Source organism: Sparus aurata, chromosome 12, assembly GCF_900880675.1.
Source record: "Sparus aurata chromosome 12, fSpaAur1.1, whole genome shotgun sequence".
NCBI lineage: Eukaryota > Metazoa > Chordata > Actinopteri > Spariformes > Sparidae > Sparus > Sparus aurata.
In genome coordinates, this window is record NC_044198.1 from 25,903,755 (window position 1) to 25,921,880 (window position 18,126).

The 18,126-nt window shown below is 40.6% G+C and overlaps 1 protein-coding gene and 2 long non-coding RNA genes across 3 annotated transcripts in view; 1 reads left to right on the forward strand and 2 right to left on the reverse strand.

The window, feature by feature from the left end:
* Window positions 1-3,487: 3,487 nt before the first annotated feature.
* LOC115593347 (uncharacterized) lies at window positions 3,488-5,511 on the reverse strand. Its single transcript, XR_003986295.1, has 3 exons — window positions 5,358-5,511; window positions 4,014-4,169; window positions 3,488-3,758 (listed from the first exon to the last, which is right to left on the reverse strand). It is a non-coding gene; the product is annotated as an uncharacterized LOC115593347 (long non-coding RNA).
* Window positions 5,512-10,585: 5,074 nt separating this feature from the next.
* Window positions 10,586-18,126, forward strand: part of LOC115592468 (uncharacterized) — a 28,152-nt gene continuing 20,611 nt past the window's right edge. Inside the window, exons 1-2 of the long non-coding RNA XR_003986173.1 lie at window positions 10,586-10,646; window positions 14,076-14,168. This is a non-coding gene — a long non-coding RNA (uncharacterized LOC115592468). The remainder of the gene's footprint in view (window positions 10,647-14,075; window positions 14,169-18,126) is intronic.
* On the reverse strand, window positions 11,964-15,738 carry il1b (interleukin 1, beta). The gene is made up of 6 exons (XM_030435228.1): window positions 15,603-15,738; window positions 14,721-14,772; window positions 14,066-14,270; window positions 13,445-13,624; window positions 13,019-13,146; window positions 11,964-12,624 (listed from the first exon to the last, which is right to left on the reverse strand). The coding sequence occupies exons 1-6, from the start codon at window positions 15,635-15,637 to the stop codon at window positions 12,412-12,414; spliced, it is 813 nt and encodes a 270-aa protein (XP_030291088.1). The 5' UTR covers window positions 15,638-15,738; the 3' UTR covers window positions 11,964-12,411.

Below are 18,126 nucleotides of genomic sequence, written 5' to 3' on the forward strand. Positions count from 1 at the left end.
ATTAGTGGTATATTTAGTAATATTCTGAAAGCAACTACCTGCAGGATGAGTATTTCTATCCTGGATACGTAAAAAAATAATAAAATCAGGCATTATTTCCTCACTACCGTAGTCCACGAAACATTTCTGGAGCTTCACAGCAGAACAGAGTTGCAGCGTTCTCCTGAACAGAGTGACTGACACTAAACATGACTGAACTAATCAGCTTTTTCATCTAAAGACTACAATTAAAATGGCTGCCAAAGTGATCCAAGTATCCTGATGCGCTGAGACCCCAGACTGATATGAAAAGACGTTATTTACACCACCACCATGAGCAGCTACAGTGAAGAGCTCACCTTTAAAAAAGTGTCTAAATATTGTCTTTTCAAATCAGTTTGGGATCTCGGAGCTTACAGAGACTTGGATCAGGCTGGATGAGCTGTATGGAGCCATTTTACGTTTTCTTTAAATTGTTTTATACGTTTTAAATCAAGTCTCCAGCTACTTCAGCTGTTTAGCAGAATGCTGCGACGCTGTTTTGCTGTGAAGCTCCAGAAATGTTTTGCGGACGACGACACTTCACCTGACTTTCCGTCAGCATGAAGGCGAGGAGGTGATGGCAGAAGTTAAGTTTTTGGGTGAACTGTTCCTTTAAGTACAAGTAGCCCATGATACTTGATTCTTTTACTTGAACTATCTGTAATTTTGGTGGCATTTGTAGCTACTCATCAACACTGACTGAGAGATATTATGAAGGCAGAACAAACAGTTTTCGCTACAGTGAGCGATTCTGCAGGTGATTAAATACATTTCACGTAAGCAGCGATTGGTTCGTTTGTTCATGTCGTCCTCTCGTAGTAATGGAGGCCATTAATCCGTAGATCATGTCTCTACAAACACATCTAGTATTGTCAATAATGGGTCGGCTTGTTGTCTGCCGCTGACTGACCTACATTTATCTGCACGCGTTTATCCGAGCCTCCCGTCGGCTCCTCATTAGCGATTTCTGTCCTGACTTCTTCTCTTTCATGTCGTGATGAATTAGGTTGTGTTTCCTAACAGCCAAAAGAAGATGTCAGAATAATCTGATCAGGGAAGTTTACCTCATGCTTCCAGAATGCAGAGGAAGTCGTCACTTCACTCCTGGCAGAGGTGTTGTGGTGATGTTCACACCTCGTACTTTTTCCCAGCCAAGCATCTTTCCTCTCTGATCTTTTCAAGCAGATTAAAAACCGCTCCGGCTCTCACAGAATTGGCTCCAATGATGGTGCGTTTGCCAGCTTCCTGTTTTATCTCTAGTTATCTGTCGCCATGAGACGTTCACATTCTGCCTTCTGGACTGCTTCTTCACTGCTCCATCGATAACTGATGTGAAATATAATTTGCAGACAGTTTTTTTGGAGCTGTTACCCTAACAACATGCGTGACAGCTCTGTGAGGCTGCACAGTGGTGCTTTAAAGGGATATTCCGGTGTAAGTATAATTCATGGTCTAACACACCGTGAAACTGTGTTAGACTCCCTCTCGAGAGATCAAGTTAGCAGACCGCTAGCTAACGTAGTTTTAGCATCCTCAGAAACGACCGCACGGCAACAATACACTGCAGTAAATGGATCCAAATGTAAAACCGCCATCAAAAAGCCACAAATAATGCTCAGAACAGCACCAAACTTCAGCAACAGTACAAATAGGGTCTCAGCACATAGTCCGGGGCATCTAACCTCCGCTAGCTTAGCTGGATTTCTATTGAGAAGCTAAAAACAGATTTGCGGTTAGAAATGCTCAATTCCGTTCTTTTCCCTGTCCGCTCTTGATAATAACTGTTATAAACTGGCAGGTAAGACACATATGAACTTTGATTGCTTTTCCATGGAGTCATAATCATACATTTTCATCCATGAGCCGCGGAACTCTACTGCACTCGGTAATCGACTCGTCGGGACTTCCCGTCAACAGGAAGCTGCTGCAGAAGAGTGGTAAATTTAGTCAGCTTTTCAGTAGAAATCCAGCTAAGCTAGCGGAGGTTAGATGCCCCGGACTATGTGCTGAGACCCTATTTGTACTGTTGCTGAAGTTTGGTGCCGTTCTGAGCATTATTTGTGGCTTTTTGGTGGCGGTTTATATTTGGATCCATTTACTGCAGTGTATTGTTGTCGTGCGGTTGTTTCTGAGGATGCTAAAACTACGTTAGCTAGCGGTCTGCTAACTTGATCTCTCGAGAGGGAGTCTAACACAATTTCACGGTGTGTTAGACCATGGATTAAATTTACACCAGAAAATCCCTTTAAGATGAATGCTTGGCTCACCCTCCCAGTTTAGCATGTTAGCATGCTAATGTTTATTAGAACTTAATGCAAAGAACAGCTGAGGCTGATGGGAAGTGGGAATTTGACGTCATCGACAGCAAACCAGACATTTTTGGACGATACCAGTTGTCACCTGTACACCGTCACCACACATCTAGCTCAGTAATCTCAACCTGTTCAACTCAGTTACACCTCAGATTCATCAGTGATGGTAAACACTGTTGTATAGTTGGCTGTAACAGCTGATCTCACGGCCAATAAACTATCAATCCATCCATTATCTTCAGCTTATCCGGGGTTGAGTCGCAGTGACAGCAGGTTATTCCAGACATCCCTCTCCCAGCTCCTCCTGGGGGATCCCAAGGTGTTCCCATGCCAGATGAGATAAGTAATCTCTCCAGTGAATTCTGGGTCTGCCCCGGGGTCTCCTCCTGGTTGGATGAGCTTGGAAACCTCGAAAGGGAGGCGCACTGGAGGCATCGTAATCAGATGCCTGAACCAGCAGCTGGCTCCAGCATTCTCTTTACTCCGAGCTCCCTGACGTCTGAGCTCCTCCCCCTATCTCCCATTCCTTCTGTGACTTCCCACAGCTCATGGCGGTAGGTGAGGGCTGGAACGTAGATGGAATGATAAACTCAGAGTTTTGCCTTGTGACTCAGCTCCCTCTTCACCGCGTCAGTCCAACTGCAGTGCTGCCGACGCCGTGCTGCCCCAGAACACACCGTTATTTCACAAGTTAGACGTAGCGCACAGTAATAAGCCGTCTTTGGACTACATAACCACCAATTTTCACATCGGTCGACCAGCCAAAAGTACATTTTAATGAAATCTTCACAAGGGTTGGTGGAACACAGAGATCTTCCCTCTGTTTTATTCTTGTTAGACTCATTAATAAGTCACACAGGCCGTGTATTGTACAAGATAATCACAGGTGGCGATGGAGGATGTTCGCCAATTTGGCACCATTGTATTAACAGCTCCTGTTTGTACTGAAATCTATCACTGGATTATTTTGATACTGAAGGAAACCTAAAAACCTGATGATTCTCAGGCAGATTCTGCAGTTATAAGGAGTGGATGTTACTTGTGAAAGACACCAGAGATGATATCCTCAGGCTGTGGAAGTATGGATCTAAAAATATGTGCATCATGTCAGCGTGTCCAGAGTCATGACTCACGATTCAGGATTCAACTCTACCTCACAGTTTGAAAACCTCTTTATTAAAGTACGACACATTTGAAGTAAAACTCATTAATCGGGGTGCAAATTTAACCCATTGTTCCTCAGCACAGAATGATTTCCTCCCTGAGATGTCGCAGCCGTGAACAGTTGTTTATCTGCAGTCAGATTTGGTGGCTGTCTGAATCCGACAGCTTCGTTGTTGAGGCGCCATGGAAAGTTGGCAACCTGATGATTTTCCTCCGCTGACAGACAACTGGATTCAACCGCTCCAACAACCCAGGCAGACTCTGAAAGAATAATCATGTATCTTATTAATGAAAACCAAAAATGAACAAGAGTTGGGGGAAAAAAAAAAGGCAATCATGTCCTGTTTGTTTGACCGAGACAAGACAAAAGGAGCTAATAAAAGACACGAGATCAGGTCTTAAAAGAACAATCATGTCATGTTCCTGGAAATTAAATCGCTGCCGAACATGCTCGAAGAGGCACTCAGCTAGCACTTCCATTAATGAGGCCCTCTGTGCATATCCAAGCAGACGCACCGCCTGTAGAGATGCACGTTACAAGACAACTCCATTCCCCCGGCTCTGGAGGTGAGAGGCCGGCTCCTCGCTGGTCCTTAATGAGAGCTGACGGCACACTGCTGCAGCCGAACAGAACAAATCCTCCATCCGCCGAAAACAGCATGAAAACAGATCCTAAATATAAAAAAAAGGACTTTGCAGCTCAGTATTGACGGATGTGGTCTCTGTGAGTACGAGGTGAAGTATGTACCAGTGAAGTGACTCACAGTGAATTCACAAAGCGTTTGGACGGACAACATAGTTGTTTCAGTCTTTTGTTAGAGGTCCAAAATATTTGCACAGCCAGTCTAAAATATATAAATATAACAATCCTGTTTAAAGATCTTTGTGATGGTATTCCTGTGGTTTACAATGAGGAGCTGAAACCAGTGTTCAGTAAGCTTAAGTGTACAAACTTTTTATAGATGTTCAAGAACTTAAAATATAATTCAGGCAACAAATATCTCATGGGTTGAGATGAAGTTTGGTTCAGACGTGCGTGGTACCCTGAGGATGAAGCCTGATGACTTTGGCGAGCCCCTGTCTTTATCTTCACTGCCACTGTGAGGTTCACATTTGTTGATTTTAATAATATGTCTCAATAACTATTGGATGGATCGCCATAAAATTTGGTTGAGACATTCTTGTCCCCCTCAGGATGAACCAGAAACATCCTTGGTGATCTTCTGGGAGTCTTCAGGTCAAATTCAAATGTGTCCAGTGGCCAATTTTATCCCAAACAAATTCAAACTCATTCCCATCAGCCCCAGTTTTAGTTTGTGTTAAGCATTATAAGCTGATAGCATGCTAACTTGCTCAACTAATCTTGGGAACATAAACATTGGGTACATCCCATTTCACATAAATTGCATCCATGTTTCCCTCACTTGCGTCTTTTCCTCGTCTCTTAGTCCATCCCACGTAGGAGACGAAATTAAAGACACACCTAGAGTCATGTTAGCATACCGATGTTAGCCTTTAGCTCAAAGCACTGCTGTGCCTACGTACAGACTGTTTTTATTGGTCTGGAATCTTTGTAACCTTTGTGGTGGATTTCGGACAAACTTTTAAACATACAGCTGAAGATAGTATAGAAATTGAAAATAGTATTTCAGATGCTAATATATAGAAATGGTTCAATATCACTGCTCTCATCCACCTTCTGTCCAGCAGGTGTTTATACCTGAACCCACTGTTCACTACCTGATCAGTACCAAACGACACACAAACACAGAGCCTGGTGTAACTCTTAACGGCTCAAGAGCCTCATATTTTTATCAGGAGTTGGCGAAGAACAAATCAGAGATAAAATGTTGGACTCACATTCATCAGGTGGACAGAAACACGTCTTCATTCGGATGCTAATGTTGTTCTGCGTCTGCCAGATAACTGTGAGCCAAAACAGCTTTATATGGTTTTTGTTTCCAGCATCCGAGTGTTGCATCTGTCACATGTAGAACAGTGTAGCTCTGTTGGTTTTCCACTTTCTCTCATTTGCAAAATGTGTTATGCAATCAAGAGTTTTTGTACACAGCCCAATTTAAATTATTCAAATCTATTTTTGCACATTCACACATTAGCATTCATTCGTGTGTGTCTGTCAGTGCTGTGATACGCTGTGCAGATTCTCTCTGGATGAACACAATATGATGCAATCAATGATTATATTGCTCCATAGGTGCCATAAAATAAAGCTGTTATCATTCAGTTGGCCATTTTATTAGGCGCACATGTGATCCAATCCAAAACAGAAGCTCAGTTTTTATTGACATCAGAGATGTGTTCATTCAGCCAAATAGAAAAGTTACTTGTGTGGTAAAAACACATTACAATGTAGGCTACAGGACAATATTTCCCTCTCAAATATGATGTGATAGAAGCATGAAGAAGCGCAAAAAGGAAACACTCAGGTCAAGTTCAGACACTCCTGGTGAAGCTCGATGGAAACCAGCTTGTCAAGCCTTTAATTGCTTCTTACTGGAAGAATTACAACAGTGCTACCCTCAGGAGCTTCTTCAATCAGGGGAGACGAGTGTGATGTGAAGACAGCGTTTATGACTGCAGGTGATGTTGGATAATGAGACTTGTCAGAAAGTCTTTGGTGCTTTGAGTCTACGTGGAGACTTTGAAATAAATGGACAGCCCCAGATAATGACAGGAAATATGTGTGAGGAGGAGTGTGAGAAATAAACTAAAGCGTGCAAAGGAGTCGTCCTCCTGACTCGATTAATGTGAGAGCTTCTTGTTAGGCGGCGGCCTCTAGTGGTCATAGTTATTACTACAGCAGCAAAGGAGGAGTTCAGGCAAAGGAATTAAATTACTAACACAGTGAAGTTACTTCATGTACCTTAATAAAGTTACATCATTATCTAATAACGTATGTTTTTCCTAAACCCAACGGAGACTTAACGCATCGTTACTCTGAGGAAACTTGTGGATTTCTCTGGTTTGAACATTGAACACAACTCAACAAAATATAAACAAAGTTCTGGTTGTTTTTAGACATTTTAATGCAGAATTCCTTCATATTATATCTGTAACTAGTTGAACCACCATGCAAATGTGGAGGTAGATGAACTACAAGTTTATCACAGGTTGTCCTACTTTGAGTAAAATTACATCAAACATGTACTTGAGTACTTTTAACAGCTGCGGATGTCTCGACTCACGATGAGTCGGTCAATAAAGAGCGTCTCTGTCCACTGATGGAGGCTTCAACGGCTGCTTTAAACACATAATATCCTGATAATTAGCATTTAAATGTTCGTTAGTCGCCCTGAATAGTCCCACTATGTAAATGCGTTCGTCTCCACGCTGGAGATCTCCCTGTCCCCGATGACCCCCCCCCTCCATCATCACTTTCATCATACTCTCACCTCCCGGGCACCAGTAATGTGTGCAAGCATGCACATGTGAACAGTGGGACTAATGCAGCCTGTGAGCAATGTAATACCTCAGTAGGCGGTGTGCCAAATCAAGCCAGGATTATACCACATGCTCGCAGCAGTCCATTACTATCCTGCTAGGATCAGACGGGCCAGCCCCACTGACTGCTATAAATATGTGTGTGTGTGTGTGTGTGCATGTGTGTGTGTGTGTGTGCAGATCATTAAAGTAAAAGAAAAACAATGTAAGAAAAAAATGCTGTGTTTAGAGTATCAAAGGTGAAGGTACTGTAAAATGACCCACTTCCTTTGTGTTATATATGGATTATATCTACTGGATTATTATAAGGGATGTTTTCATGTAATTATTGAACTAAAGCTAAACTGAAATGGATCTTTTTGGCCAGTTGGGGGCAGCAATTTGGTGAATTAGTCAGATATCACACAACACAAAGATAAGCGCCACAAAACATAACAAGATTATGACGAACCAACACTGGAAGATGTGCTCAGGTGAGTTCAGACTTAAAGGAACAGTTCACCTCAATGCGAACATTTTGACTTCATCTACTGATGGACAGTCATGGTGATGTTTCATGGTCCACAAAACATTTCTTATCTAAACAACTAAAGTAGCTGGATCCTTGTCTTACAATGTGAAAAAAGCCACGCAACTTGTTTTGAGTAGATATTATTGAAACCTTTTCTAAGCAGAAATCTTCACCGATGCCGCTCAGCTAAAAGCGTTAGCACGCAGCCAAAAACAAGATGGTTGTGTGTTGATTTAGAAAACTACACTCGGAGCACACATACTGTAACACGGATCTGCCAGTTTGTCGCTGTCAACAGAGACTCCAATCTGCAGTGTATTTCACACACTTGACTGCTGAAGACTGAAGATTTCATGTGATGTTGATGATGAACGTTTTTTATATAATGTCTTGTTTCAGGTGGTGCTGCTGCAGCCCCCTCACCACCCGTCCTCTGCAGTGGAGCAGAAGTATAAAGCAGCTTAAAATGGAAATACTCAAGTGCAGTACTCGTATTTGTACTTATAGTTACATGCCCTCACATGCAAAAGGTGGATTAAAGTGATTTATCTGCACGGATACAAAGATGTGTGAGTTTTCCATCAGGTGGCAGAAGCCCAGTGTATGAGAACAGCTGAAATCCAGAGAGGGGAAAAGGTGCCTGGAGACAGAAGTAGAGTAACCGGAGAGAGGGGGGTTGATGGAGGGATGTGAGGAGTGAGAAATGAAAGGAGGAAGAGAGAGAGAGAGAGTTGCACGAGAGGTACTCGTGTTTGTAGGAAGCAGAGGAACAGGGACAGCGACGGGGGAAAGATCCTACGTTAGCGAGAGGAAGCATGATCCCGCTGTGAAGCCGGGCTGCTGGGGCTATATTTAGCTTCTGTTGCCATGTGCCGGGAATGTGGATGGCAGAGGGAGACACACACACAATAACAGGCACACACACACACACACACATACACACACAATAGGTTCATGCACTCCTGCACGTGTGAGTGTGTGTGTGTGTGTGTTTGTGTTTGCGTGTGTGTGCAGTTCAGTGAGACAGTTTTGGGGGATTCAAGTTTTTGTTTTGTGTGACTGCAGACACGAGATCAACAGTGTTGCTTATGTTTTACATTACATGCAAGGTGATGCATGCACTGTATCAATGTATACGTGCACACATTAACATTAATATTCTAGTTTTCGCTCACACACACATACACACACACACACACACACACTGACACGTGACTTCTTAGGCAATCGCTGTAGCTGGAGGAAGGGTTGTGAAAAATCTGCACGTCTATAAATTATTTTGTGGGAAACTGACATTTATAATAAACCTTCAGATGCAGAAAAACTGAACTAATTACTTTAGATTTCCCTTAAAACGTGTTGAGAGGTGATCCTCAGATAATGATAGTGTGTATATGTACATCAGCAGCAGTGAGAATGTGACAATAAAGGATGAAACACCACTGCATGTGCGTGCTCTGATATTATTTTCTCCCCAGCTCTTGACCTCTTCAGCCTGCCTGCACCACTTTGCCTCTTTAAAGTTAAATGCACATCAGTCCATAATCTGTGTTACGCACACACGATGTAGAGCAGAGCTCTGGAGCGGAGCTCAGCATCTCTCATTGGTGTGTAGTCAGTCAAGAAACAGCCCAAGGTGTCGCCATGCAAACCCGTGCGGGCTGTACCAATGAGAAGACGTCGACCTCCTCTGAATTGCCTCTGATTGGCTGAGTTTATTTAAGTCTCTTATTGTGAAGTGTACGGACAGATTGACATTTAATTTGGTGAGTGCTGGGAAATTCTGATTACAGGCTGGAATGCACTGACGATAAATAAGGCGAAGCTTCAAATGATGTGTGTCACAAGCAGAAACCGTTTTGGTTTTACCGTTTATCAGTAAAATATTTCACAACTGGTCGCAGACAGAAGTGAACTCTGTTATGTGCAGCTGTGAGGACACCGCTGTCAAAAATGGTTTTTATTCACCCTTGAAAAAATGAGAATATGTGGAGCTTGGCTTATTGAAAATAGGTCAACAAGACAGAACAGAAGACAAAATACTGAACTACACCTACCAGAAGTATCACCATACAGGAGGATGTGTGCATCTACTCATGGACTAAAGCTAATCGATGATCTTGTTTGCATTAGTGTGTCACATATAGACATCAATGTGATACTGAGAATGTTTCAAGCAGTTAAAGACACAAATATTTCAAAATCTGTGAGAACCTGACGTCATGGAGTTAATTTACAGGAAATATTCTTGATTTAGTTTTTCCAGAAAGACCAATGTGAGGAATGCTGAATGAGGTTTTTTTTGTATTGAACTAAGTGAATATGACAAAACAATCAAAGTACGGATGTGAGAATGAGGGGACATGATAATACTCATGTATTATATATTATCTGCAGCTGTGACCATCACGCTGCTAATCCACACAATTGTAGGGTATTAACATATTTTAAAAAACATAATACATTCCATCATGTATTGTCACCTGATGTTTGCTGAGGTTAATAACAGACTTCCTGTCTGTCAGCTGCAGATTGGGATTAGTATTTTTTTTTTAATCTGATAATTTCATGAGATTATTTGACATCTCAAGCCGGCAGGATATACAGCAACTGTGCAAATGTTCACTATAAAATGTTAATCTTATCTCATTTAAACATCATGGAAAGGTAAATCAGTTTAATCCTAATTTAGTATTTGCTACTGGCCAGGTGAGGTGGTGCACCTTGCTCACCTCATAAAAAGTTGAGAAAAAAACAAAACAAAACAAAACAGAATTTATGTTCTTTAACAGGATAATAATGATAATGATAATACGATAATGATGATAATTTTCCCTTTTCAACAAATTTCTCAAAGTTTTCCCAAAGACTACCTTCTAGCAGGGTTCAAATAAAGGCAACTGGAGGGGGGTCTCCCCACTAATTACGACTTTGACTACCACACAAGAGATAAAAACAACATTATATTCCACCTGGAACGCTTAATTAACCCTTTATCTGTAATCTTAAAGTATTATAATCTATACTTCTCATTTTTACGCCTGGAAGAATCTTCTCATACGATTTCAGACACCCCCAATCTGGACCGTACCATTCCGTTACCTTGACTTTAGCTGACCGTTAGCCGGTGCTGTCAGTGTCGTCGTCCTCCTGTGTACGCCCCTGTTTAACGGCTAGTAAGTTAATAAAGTTAACTTTTTTACCTTTATAGTTTCTAAATTAGATTTGTATAAAATGCTTACAGGTTGATGGATGAAGCTAACGTAAGCCTTAATATTAGCCTGGTCGTTAGCGCCCTCCAGTGTTGGCTGAATAGCTAGCTGTGTCAGTTACCAACTGTCATATTAACGTTAGCCAACGTTAAATGTTTGCTAGCATTTGTGCTCAGTTATGAGTCATGAGGAATGTGACAGGGCAGTGTTAGCTGATGTAGAGATATAGATATAGATTTTGTATTTCTTTTGTTTTTAATAGTCTCTATGTGGTTGTGGTAGTTTACCGTATTTCCTTGAATAGAAGTCAAGGCTGTTATTTAACTCATCTGCAGCAGTAAGCTTTCATATGTGCCTGTATGTACAGCATGATGTGGGCCTACAGACTGTAGAGAAATGAATTGAATTGTGAGATGATTATGATGAATTTACAAATATTCTTTGATTGATTAGATTTCACTAAAAGATGTATAGTCCCACCGGCATATAGGTTGGCCGATATTATCTGCCACTATTGGCCTGTTACAGATGTATCGATAACAGCAGCTATGTTGTCAATATCACCTGATGAACCAAAACCTTTAGGTTTTTGCAAATCTGTAAAATATCCTCCCTCCATTATATATGTTTCTCACAAGTGTTTGATAACCACATTTATGGAATCGCTGCAAAAAATTTTCGGCTGACACATCTGAATTTTGTAGTTTCTAACACCTTACAAACAAGCATTGAAGTGACTCCAGGAGATTTTCGGTGCAATTGAAACAGTTTCAAGTGATCATTGGAATAATATTGGACAGGGTAATCAGGAATTTTCACATCATCTTATGCCTAATTGTGCGGTAAATGCCCTTTGAGTTGGTTTAATGGATTTGATTTATCATCCACTATAACTACAGTCCACTTGAAGCACACACCTGCACTGTATTCAGCTCTCTTTACCCCCTGAAACATCTAAGACAGGTCAAATTAACAATCTCTGAAGCCATATATTATGAGCTTGGATTGCTGACTTGAGTTAAAAGATCTGTGTTAACAACTCACAGATCACTCATCAGATTCATCCAGGTTCAAAAAGGCTGTTTTGTATTTGATTTATTATTTTTATCTTATATTTTCCCCTTTCCATTACAATGTCATGACCTTAGAATGGTTATATGAATGCAGTCATCTGAAGCTGCACTGTGCTCGTCATGACGCAGCCATCAAACAAACCTGAAACACCAACAGTGTTTTACCAAGAATATGAAACTCATTTCATTTTAAAGGTTTATTTTCCACTGCAACAAAACAGAACACACAAAAACTCACTTGTAAAAACAGACAGTAGAGAAATGAATTGAATTGTATTTACAATAACGAATAGGTGAAAATAATTTAATCAGTAGTTTGGAGTAATATCAAGTGACGACTTTCTCTGCCAAAGAAAATAAACTATGTTTTAGCAGTGAGTAGAAATTATATAAAGTTAAACAAGGTTTAGTGGGTTCCTGAATTATTAGTTATCTCTATCACAGCAAAGCATTGCAGACGATGTCGCCATCTAGTGGTGATGCAGAATAAATTGCATCACCACTGGAGAAATTCACTTTTTAAAACAGCTTATGAGTTAAAAACAGAGGAAAAGTGATTCAATGATAGATGAAAATAAAAAAAAAGCATCATAACATAATATAAAAGCTTAAGTTACACACATTGTGGTGACATTCAATCTGAATACAAAACGTTTTTAGTTTAATTTGAAACTGGTGAGACGTCTGGTGGCGTCCGCTTCACACATCTCCACAGGCTGCTCTTCACCCTCACAGGTGCTGATGAACCAGCCGCGATATTTAACCGACTCAAAGGTGATGTGAGAGAGACCCTTGTCTGTCCTGTAGAAGAGGAAACGGTCCATGTCGTCATCTTTGTTGATTGTTTGTAATTTCGCCTCACTGCATTCCTGCCAAAAGATAGACAAAGATTAAGTCCTTGTTATGTGTGGAAACACATTTCTGACAGTAAAAGTGAAAAATAAAATGGATTAAGTTAGAGAAAATGCTTATGGTGAGTCAAAACCTTAATTCACTAAAGCAAAACGTATGATATAAATGTTCTAAATAGAGAAAACGTTTGAAATATTAACAAAAAATAAGAGATAAAAGCCAAAAATTAGATTTTCTACATGTACTTCAAAGTCAAAATTATGAGAAAAAAATCAGTTATGATGAAAAAAACAACCTATACAAGTTTCATGTTATCAATATTTTACAATATTTTGTTATTATCTTAATGGAGGTCTTAAAAAACATCCCCTTAAATCACGTCAGAAGGCGAGAGAGAGATTTTCTGCCTACCTCCAGATTCAACACAGGTCGGCCGTCTTTCATCGAGCAGGAAATGTGCAAGTTGTTGGTGATGGACAGAACGACCGGCTGACCCTCCGACTGACAGGTGTCGATGTACTTGGACAGTCTAAAATTCACTAATGTGGGGAAAAAAACAACAAAACACAAATGATCATTTATTAGTCTTAAGCTTTGAGAAAGATGATACTGGCTAAACTTTTTTCCCAACAGTTCTCACGTCACAAAAACAGGCGAGAAAACTATTTAGATCAGACTTAGAAAACCAGTAAGAATAGTTTCTTCACTTCACACGGTATCAATTTAAAGTATCATAAAATAGAAATCCTGATGTTAAGTGCAAGTAGCTCAAAATTGTACCGCAGTACAGTACTTGAGTAAATGTATTTTCCAGCTGCAGACTTGTGCCTCTCCTACCTTTGCGTTCGCAGTGACCTCCTTTCAGCGTGATGGCCTGCAGTTTCATTTCCTCTGATACGCAGATGACGTCTTTCTTTGAAGTGTCACACAGAGTGCACAGATTCACGCTGCCAAAACGTTGGAACGTACTCCTTTTCTCTCCCACGGTGAAGTTCTCACTCGTCTTCACAATGGAATCTGTGGAAAGGTGGAGGCAGAAGTTGGAGAGAGTTATAAAAAAATATATTTTTATGTTCACTTTCCATGCAACACAGACTATAACCGCAGAGCTGTAACATGATTATAATTGCAATATGTAAAAAGGTCCAACTTGACCTGAAATGACGGTTTATGTAATCACTTATCAGTAAGTTTTTTTGTGTTTCAAAGTCACACAATGTCCCGTGCACACAAAAGACGATGTACAACTGCAGGCTGTGAAATTATTTGTCAACAAATCCTGCACATTTTGCGTGCCACATGATGGTTTAATGGAGTTACAAATGTCAGTGGCTTTTGAATGAGGTTTTCTTACTTCTGGAACAGAATCCAGAAGTTTTGATTTCACCTCGACTCTTTATAGCCTCTGATCTGATCGGGTGAAACACTGATGTAATGCTGTGTCCTGTTGTCACCCACCTTCCACCAGGCTGTCCAGGATCACGCAGCAGAGCTCATCATCGCTGAGCCCCTTGCCACAGCGAGGAAGGGACTTCTTGAGTCGGTTCACCGCCAGCATCAGGTTAACTACACACTGCAAGCTCATCGGGTTGTGAGTAACCACCAGGTCCAGTCCGTCCTCAAGTCTGAAGGTCTTATCATGAACATCCTGCATGTCACAGTGCTAAAAACAAAGCAGAAATCCCACATCATGTCCTCCCGGAGCTGAGTTACATCATCACCTGGCTATGAAGCTTAAATCAACAAACTGTAAGTCATCATTACATCAGCGCGTCTACTTTCGACGCAGGTGAATACAAATACACAGCTGTTATTTTGTTATTTCAATGTATCAGATACATATGTTAATATAAGTACTGGATCCAGCAATCTTGTCGGACTCAGACTGAGATCGGTGCCAAAAACTGTGTTCAGGACGTCCCTCTTAAATATATATCGTATGCATAAATACAAAGATTCTTAACTTAAGCACATATGTATATATTCTCTATAATATCCAAGTAGGACATCTCAAAATGTACATAAGAGTGAAAAGTATCTCTAAAATGAAAATATGTGAATATAGAGTGAAATATGGGTCGAATTGCCTCTAATAAATAATCATTAATCTTACCGTCAAGCTGAGGCAGCGGGTTTCAAATTCTTCTTCATCTACTTCAGTTGGGCTGAAATACAAAACAGATAAATATGTTAATGTTTATGAAGTAAACGTTGACTGGCTGTAGAATAATGACACCGACAGTGTTTAGATTGGTTCCCTTTAAACTTCACTTCACTTTGCTGTTTGGTCTGCCACCGGACAGGAAATCTCCCGGGACAGTGAAGCAGCCCGGTGCCGCTTTTATCTGCTCGTACGTCTCCGTTATAGACTAAAGTAATAAATAAACTCACATTTGGTTCTGTGTTGTTAGAAGTTGTGACTCTTGGGAAAAACAGAAAGAGATCTGTTTGTCTTTTCAACAGCGGCACCAACAATAATACCACTTGTAAACGCCAGGGGATAAAAGTTGTCTGTGTCCATTTTCCGTTACAAAAACCTTTTTAAACGTTCTTATAATTAGAATATGGAAGGCGTCCAGCTAAGGGAAGTTGAAATATCCATTCAAATCTAGTTGTATGTGAAGTTTATGAAGCCCAACTATAAAATCTTCGCTCTTTCTGACCTGTTTTGTTCACCAACACGTGTTCATGATGCTGTGACTGAGAAGTGAAACATGGCCAGACAGACCGGAGCTGTTCCTGTTTCACGCAGACACTCAGCATGTTGGGCTTTCTGAAAATTATTTTCAGGAACTCTTCATTTCACTCATAATGACCGAAAAGATCAGTTACTTCAACCCAGATTGTCTTTCTCTCCGCTCTCCTAAACAAATACGGTACCTTCTAATTTCTCACGTTTTTCACTCAACACTTCTAATGATTAGTGAAGAAGAGACTCTTTCAGTTGTATTTTAAAAACTAATATAAGTACAGAAAGTAAACATCATAGACTTACCTGTCTAAAGCGTCAGACAGATGGAAGGCACTCATTGTCTCGATGTAAACTGTTTCAATTTGAAAGATTGTTCTCCCTGCCGGTCTCTCTGACGCTTCCACTCGACTGTTGTTACACCTGTTGGCTGACTCAGTGTGAGCACGTCTCTTTATAAGCAGCAACAGCAGCAGCAGCAGCAGCAGCAGCTTCCTAGTTGTAGTTGTTGTGGGTTCACACGGATTTTCACTGCGCTTGAAAAAAACCCACAAAACACGACATATGAAGAGCAAATTTCCACTTGTAGAGAAGACTTTAAAAAGAGCAAAGCCTGTTTCAATTATTCAGAAATCATTACATCAGCTTTATCGGCATGTATGTGAACCCAAACTAGGGTTTTATATTTGTTACACACGCTAAATTAATATTTATATAAAGGGTTAGGGTTAGGGGTCTCAGCAGTGTATTTTTCTTTCATTTTTCTGAAACAGGACACAATAACAGGACAAGAGAATCACAATAACAACCAAATACGTCATCTGTGACAGCAGCTTATTTATTTTTCTCATTAGCCGGTGATCTCCAGCTGCAGTAGCAATTAATGAGTGTGGTGAGAAGAGGTTGGAGATGGACGGCTGTCGTTTGTTTCCAGTGTGAAACCAAAAGTCAATAACGAGTTATTTTTATTTAATAACATTGAAATGTTACATCAGGTACATAACAAAGCTGAAGAACGTAACTTAGGTACTGAAGTTACATCAATAATGTATTTATTTTTATCCCAAACCACAATGTTTTCTGGTGTTTATATATTTACATGTCATATTGAAGTCACTGGTTGCTGACCTGTTCAGTAGTTTTGGTATGAGGATGTGTCAGACTGTTCACTCCACCATCTTTTTGTTGCTCCGCTTGTCAAGCTTTCTGTTTTGGTACTTTGTAGTCAACAAACATGGATTTTATCGACGATGATTCATTTTGAGTGTGGTTAGTATGTTTGAGCTGCAGCAGCGAGGCGTGCAGGGGATCCTGAAGAGAGAAACATGCACAAACATTCAGAATTGGACAGAAAGTTTTTTGTTATGGTGCTTTGTGCCTCATCAGCTTCGAGCTGCCAGGTGAGGCCAGAGGTTACAATGCCACTGACTCCGGACCGAGATTCACCTGTAGAAATCCTTCATAATGTGACTTGGATGTGATTTCATTTCAAGTGTTTTGTTTTTTGTTGCAGTCTGGACTCTGTCTTTTGGGTTACGATTAAGTTATTTCCCGTCATTATGTTTAAGGACTCCACCCCATGTGTCCGGTTTTGTTTTATACTTCCTGTTTTTGTCCTTTTCCTGCCTTGAGGCCATCCCACCTGTGTTTTTCTCGTTATTTGATCCCAGTGATATTAAATCAGTGTTTTTTCCCTTTCACTCTCTGTCGGTTCATCTGCAGTTCATAGCTTCTCTCCAGGCCTGTTTTGCACCTCGTGCCTTCCCTTTTTACAGGTTTTTACTTGGTTTAGTTTTGGTCTTGGTTTTTGGCATCTGTTGCCTAAGTTTTTGGACTCTGTCAATAAAGCTCGCCCTTTGTTTTTTAACCTGCCTGCCCTGGCGTTTTGCATTTGGCGCCTTTTTGACTACAACGGAACAACCTGGGCTGTTTGAACAAGATAGAAAGTCATAAAAAAACTCAAGGGAAAGAGTATTTTCAGAACAACGGACCTGTGGAGCAGTGACATTTCAGGTCAGTACTGTTGGATTTTCAGTCAAGTGGGACATATTTTGGACTTTCAGGGTTTTGGAATAACCAAAACAATACCAAGCAGAATATTTGAACCATGCTCAGCTGCTGATGCAATGTGACGTCATTCAAGCGCACTTTCCTCGTCGATTATTCTAAGGTGTGAACCCTGTATTCATACTGATTAGCTCGCAACTGTATCGACTAAAAACTTTTCAGAGTCTGTGATTTTAACAAAGCAATGTTTGGCTGGATAGCATGAGTTTTTGATAAGTGAACAAGTTCTTTGTTTGTAGAAATTAATATTTTGAATCTCAGGTTGTCACATACTGACGCTTTGGGTTAGAATTTCAGTCCGAACATCGACTCAAAGTATAAGTATTTGACACTCAACAATCCACCATCCTTCTCCAGAATCGCCTTCTCCACCTGTTTAAAAACATTGAGGCAGTTGACATTTAGTGGCTCTTTTACACTTTTTAAAGTGACGTGGTGTTGTGTGGTTTTGTTGTGTGACCCACATAGGAACTTCCCACCCACCTCCAGATTCTCAACACAGAGAGGTGGTTTGTTGAACCGTGACATCTCGGGCAACTCTCGCCAACATTTACTCAATCTCAACAGACGCCACATGTGTCAGATAAAGTGGCAGTGGAGCTTCCAGATTCTCCCTCTGTTCTTAAATATGTAAATGAAGGCAGAGGTGGGGAATTCCTGAGAGTGGTTGGGGTATGAGGAATGACACACTTTAAGATTAAAGGGCTGATGTAATTCTAAGATTCAAACGTTTAAACATCAAATCATTTTTATATGCCTGGAA

What these genes read in the sequence shown, in the direction of transcription:
- il1b (XM_030435228.1), bottom strand. Translation starts at nt 15,637, where the DNA reads ATGAGTGCCTTCCATCTGTCTGACGCTTTAGACAG. An exon ending in CCTGGACAGCCTGGTGGAAG is followed by an intron (nt 13,625 to 14,065) that starts GTGGGTGACAAC and finishes ACCTTTCCACAG; the next exon opens with ATTCCATTGTGAAGACGAGT. An exon ending in GACCTGTGTTGAATCTGGAG is followed by an intron (nt 12,625 to 13,018) that starts GTAGGCAGAAAA and finishes ATCTTTTGGCAG; the next exon opens with GAATGCAGTGAGGCGAAATT.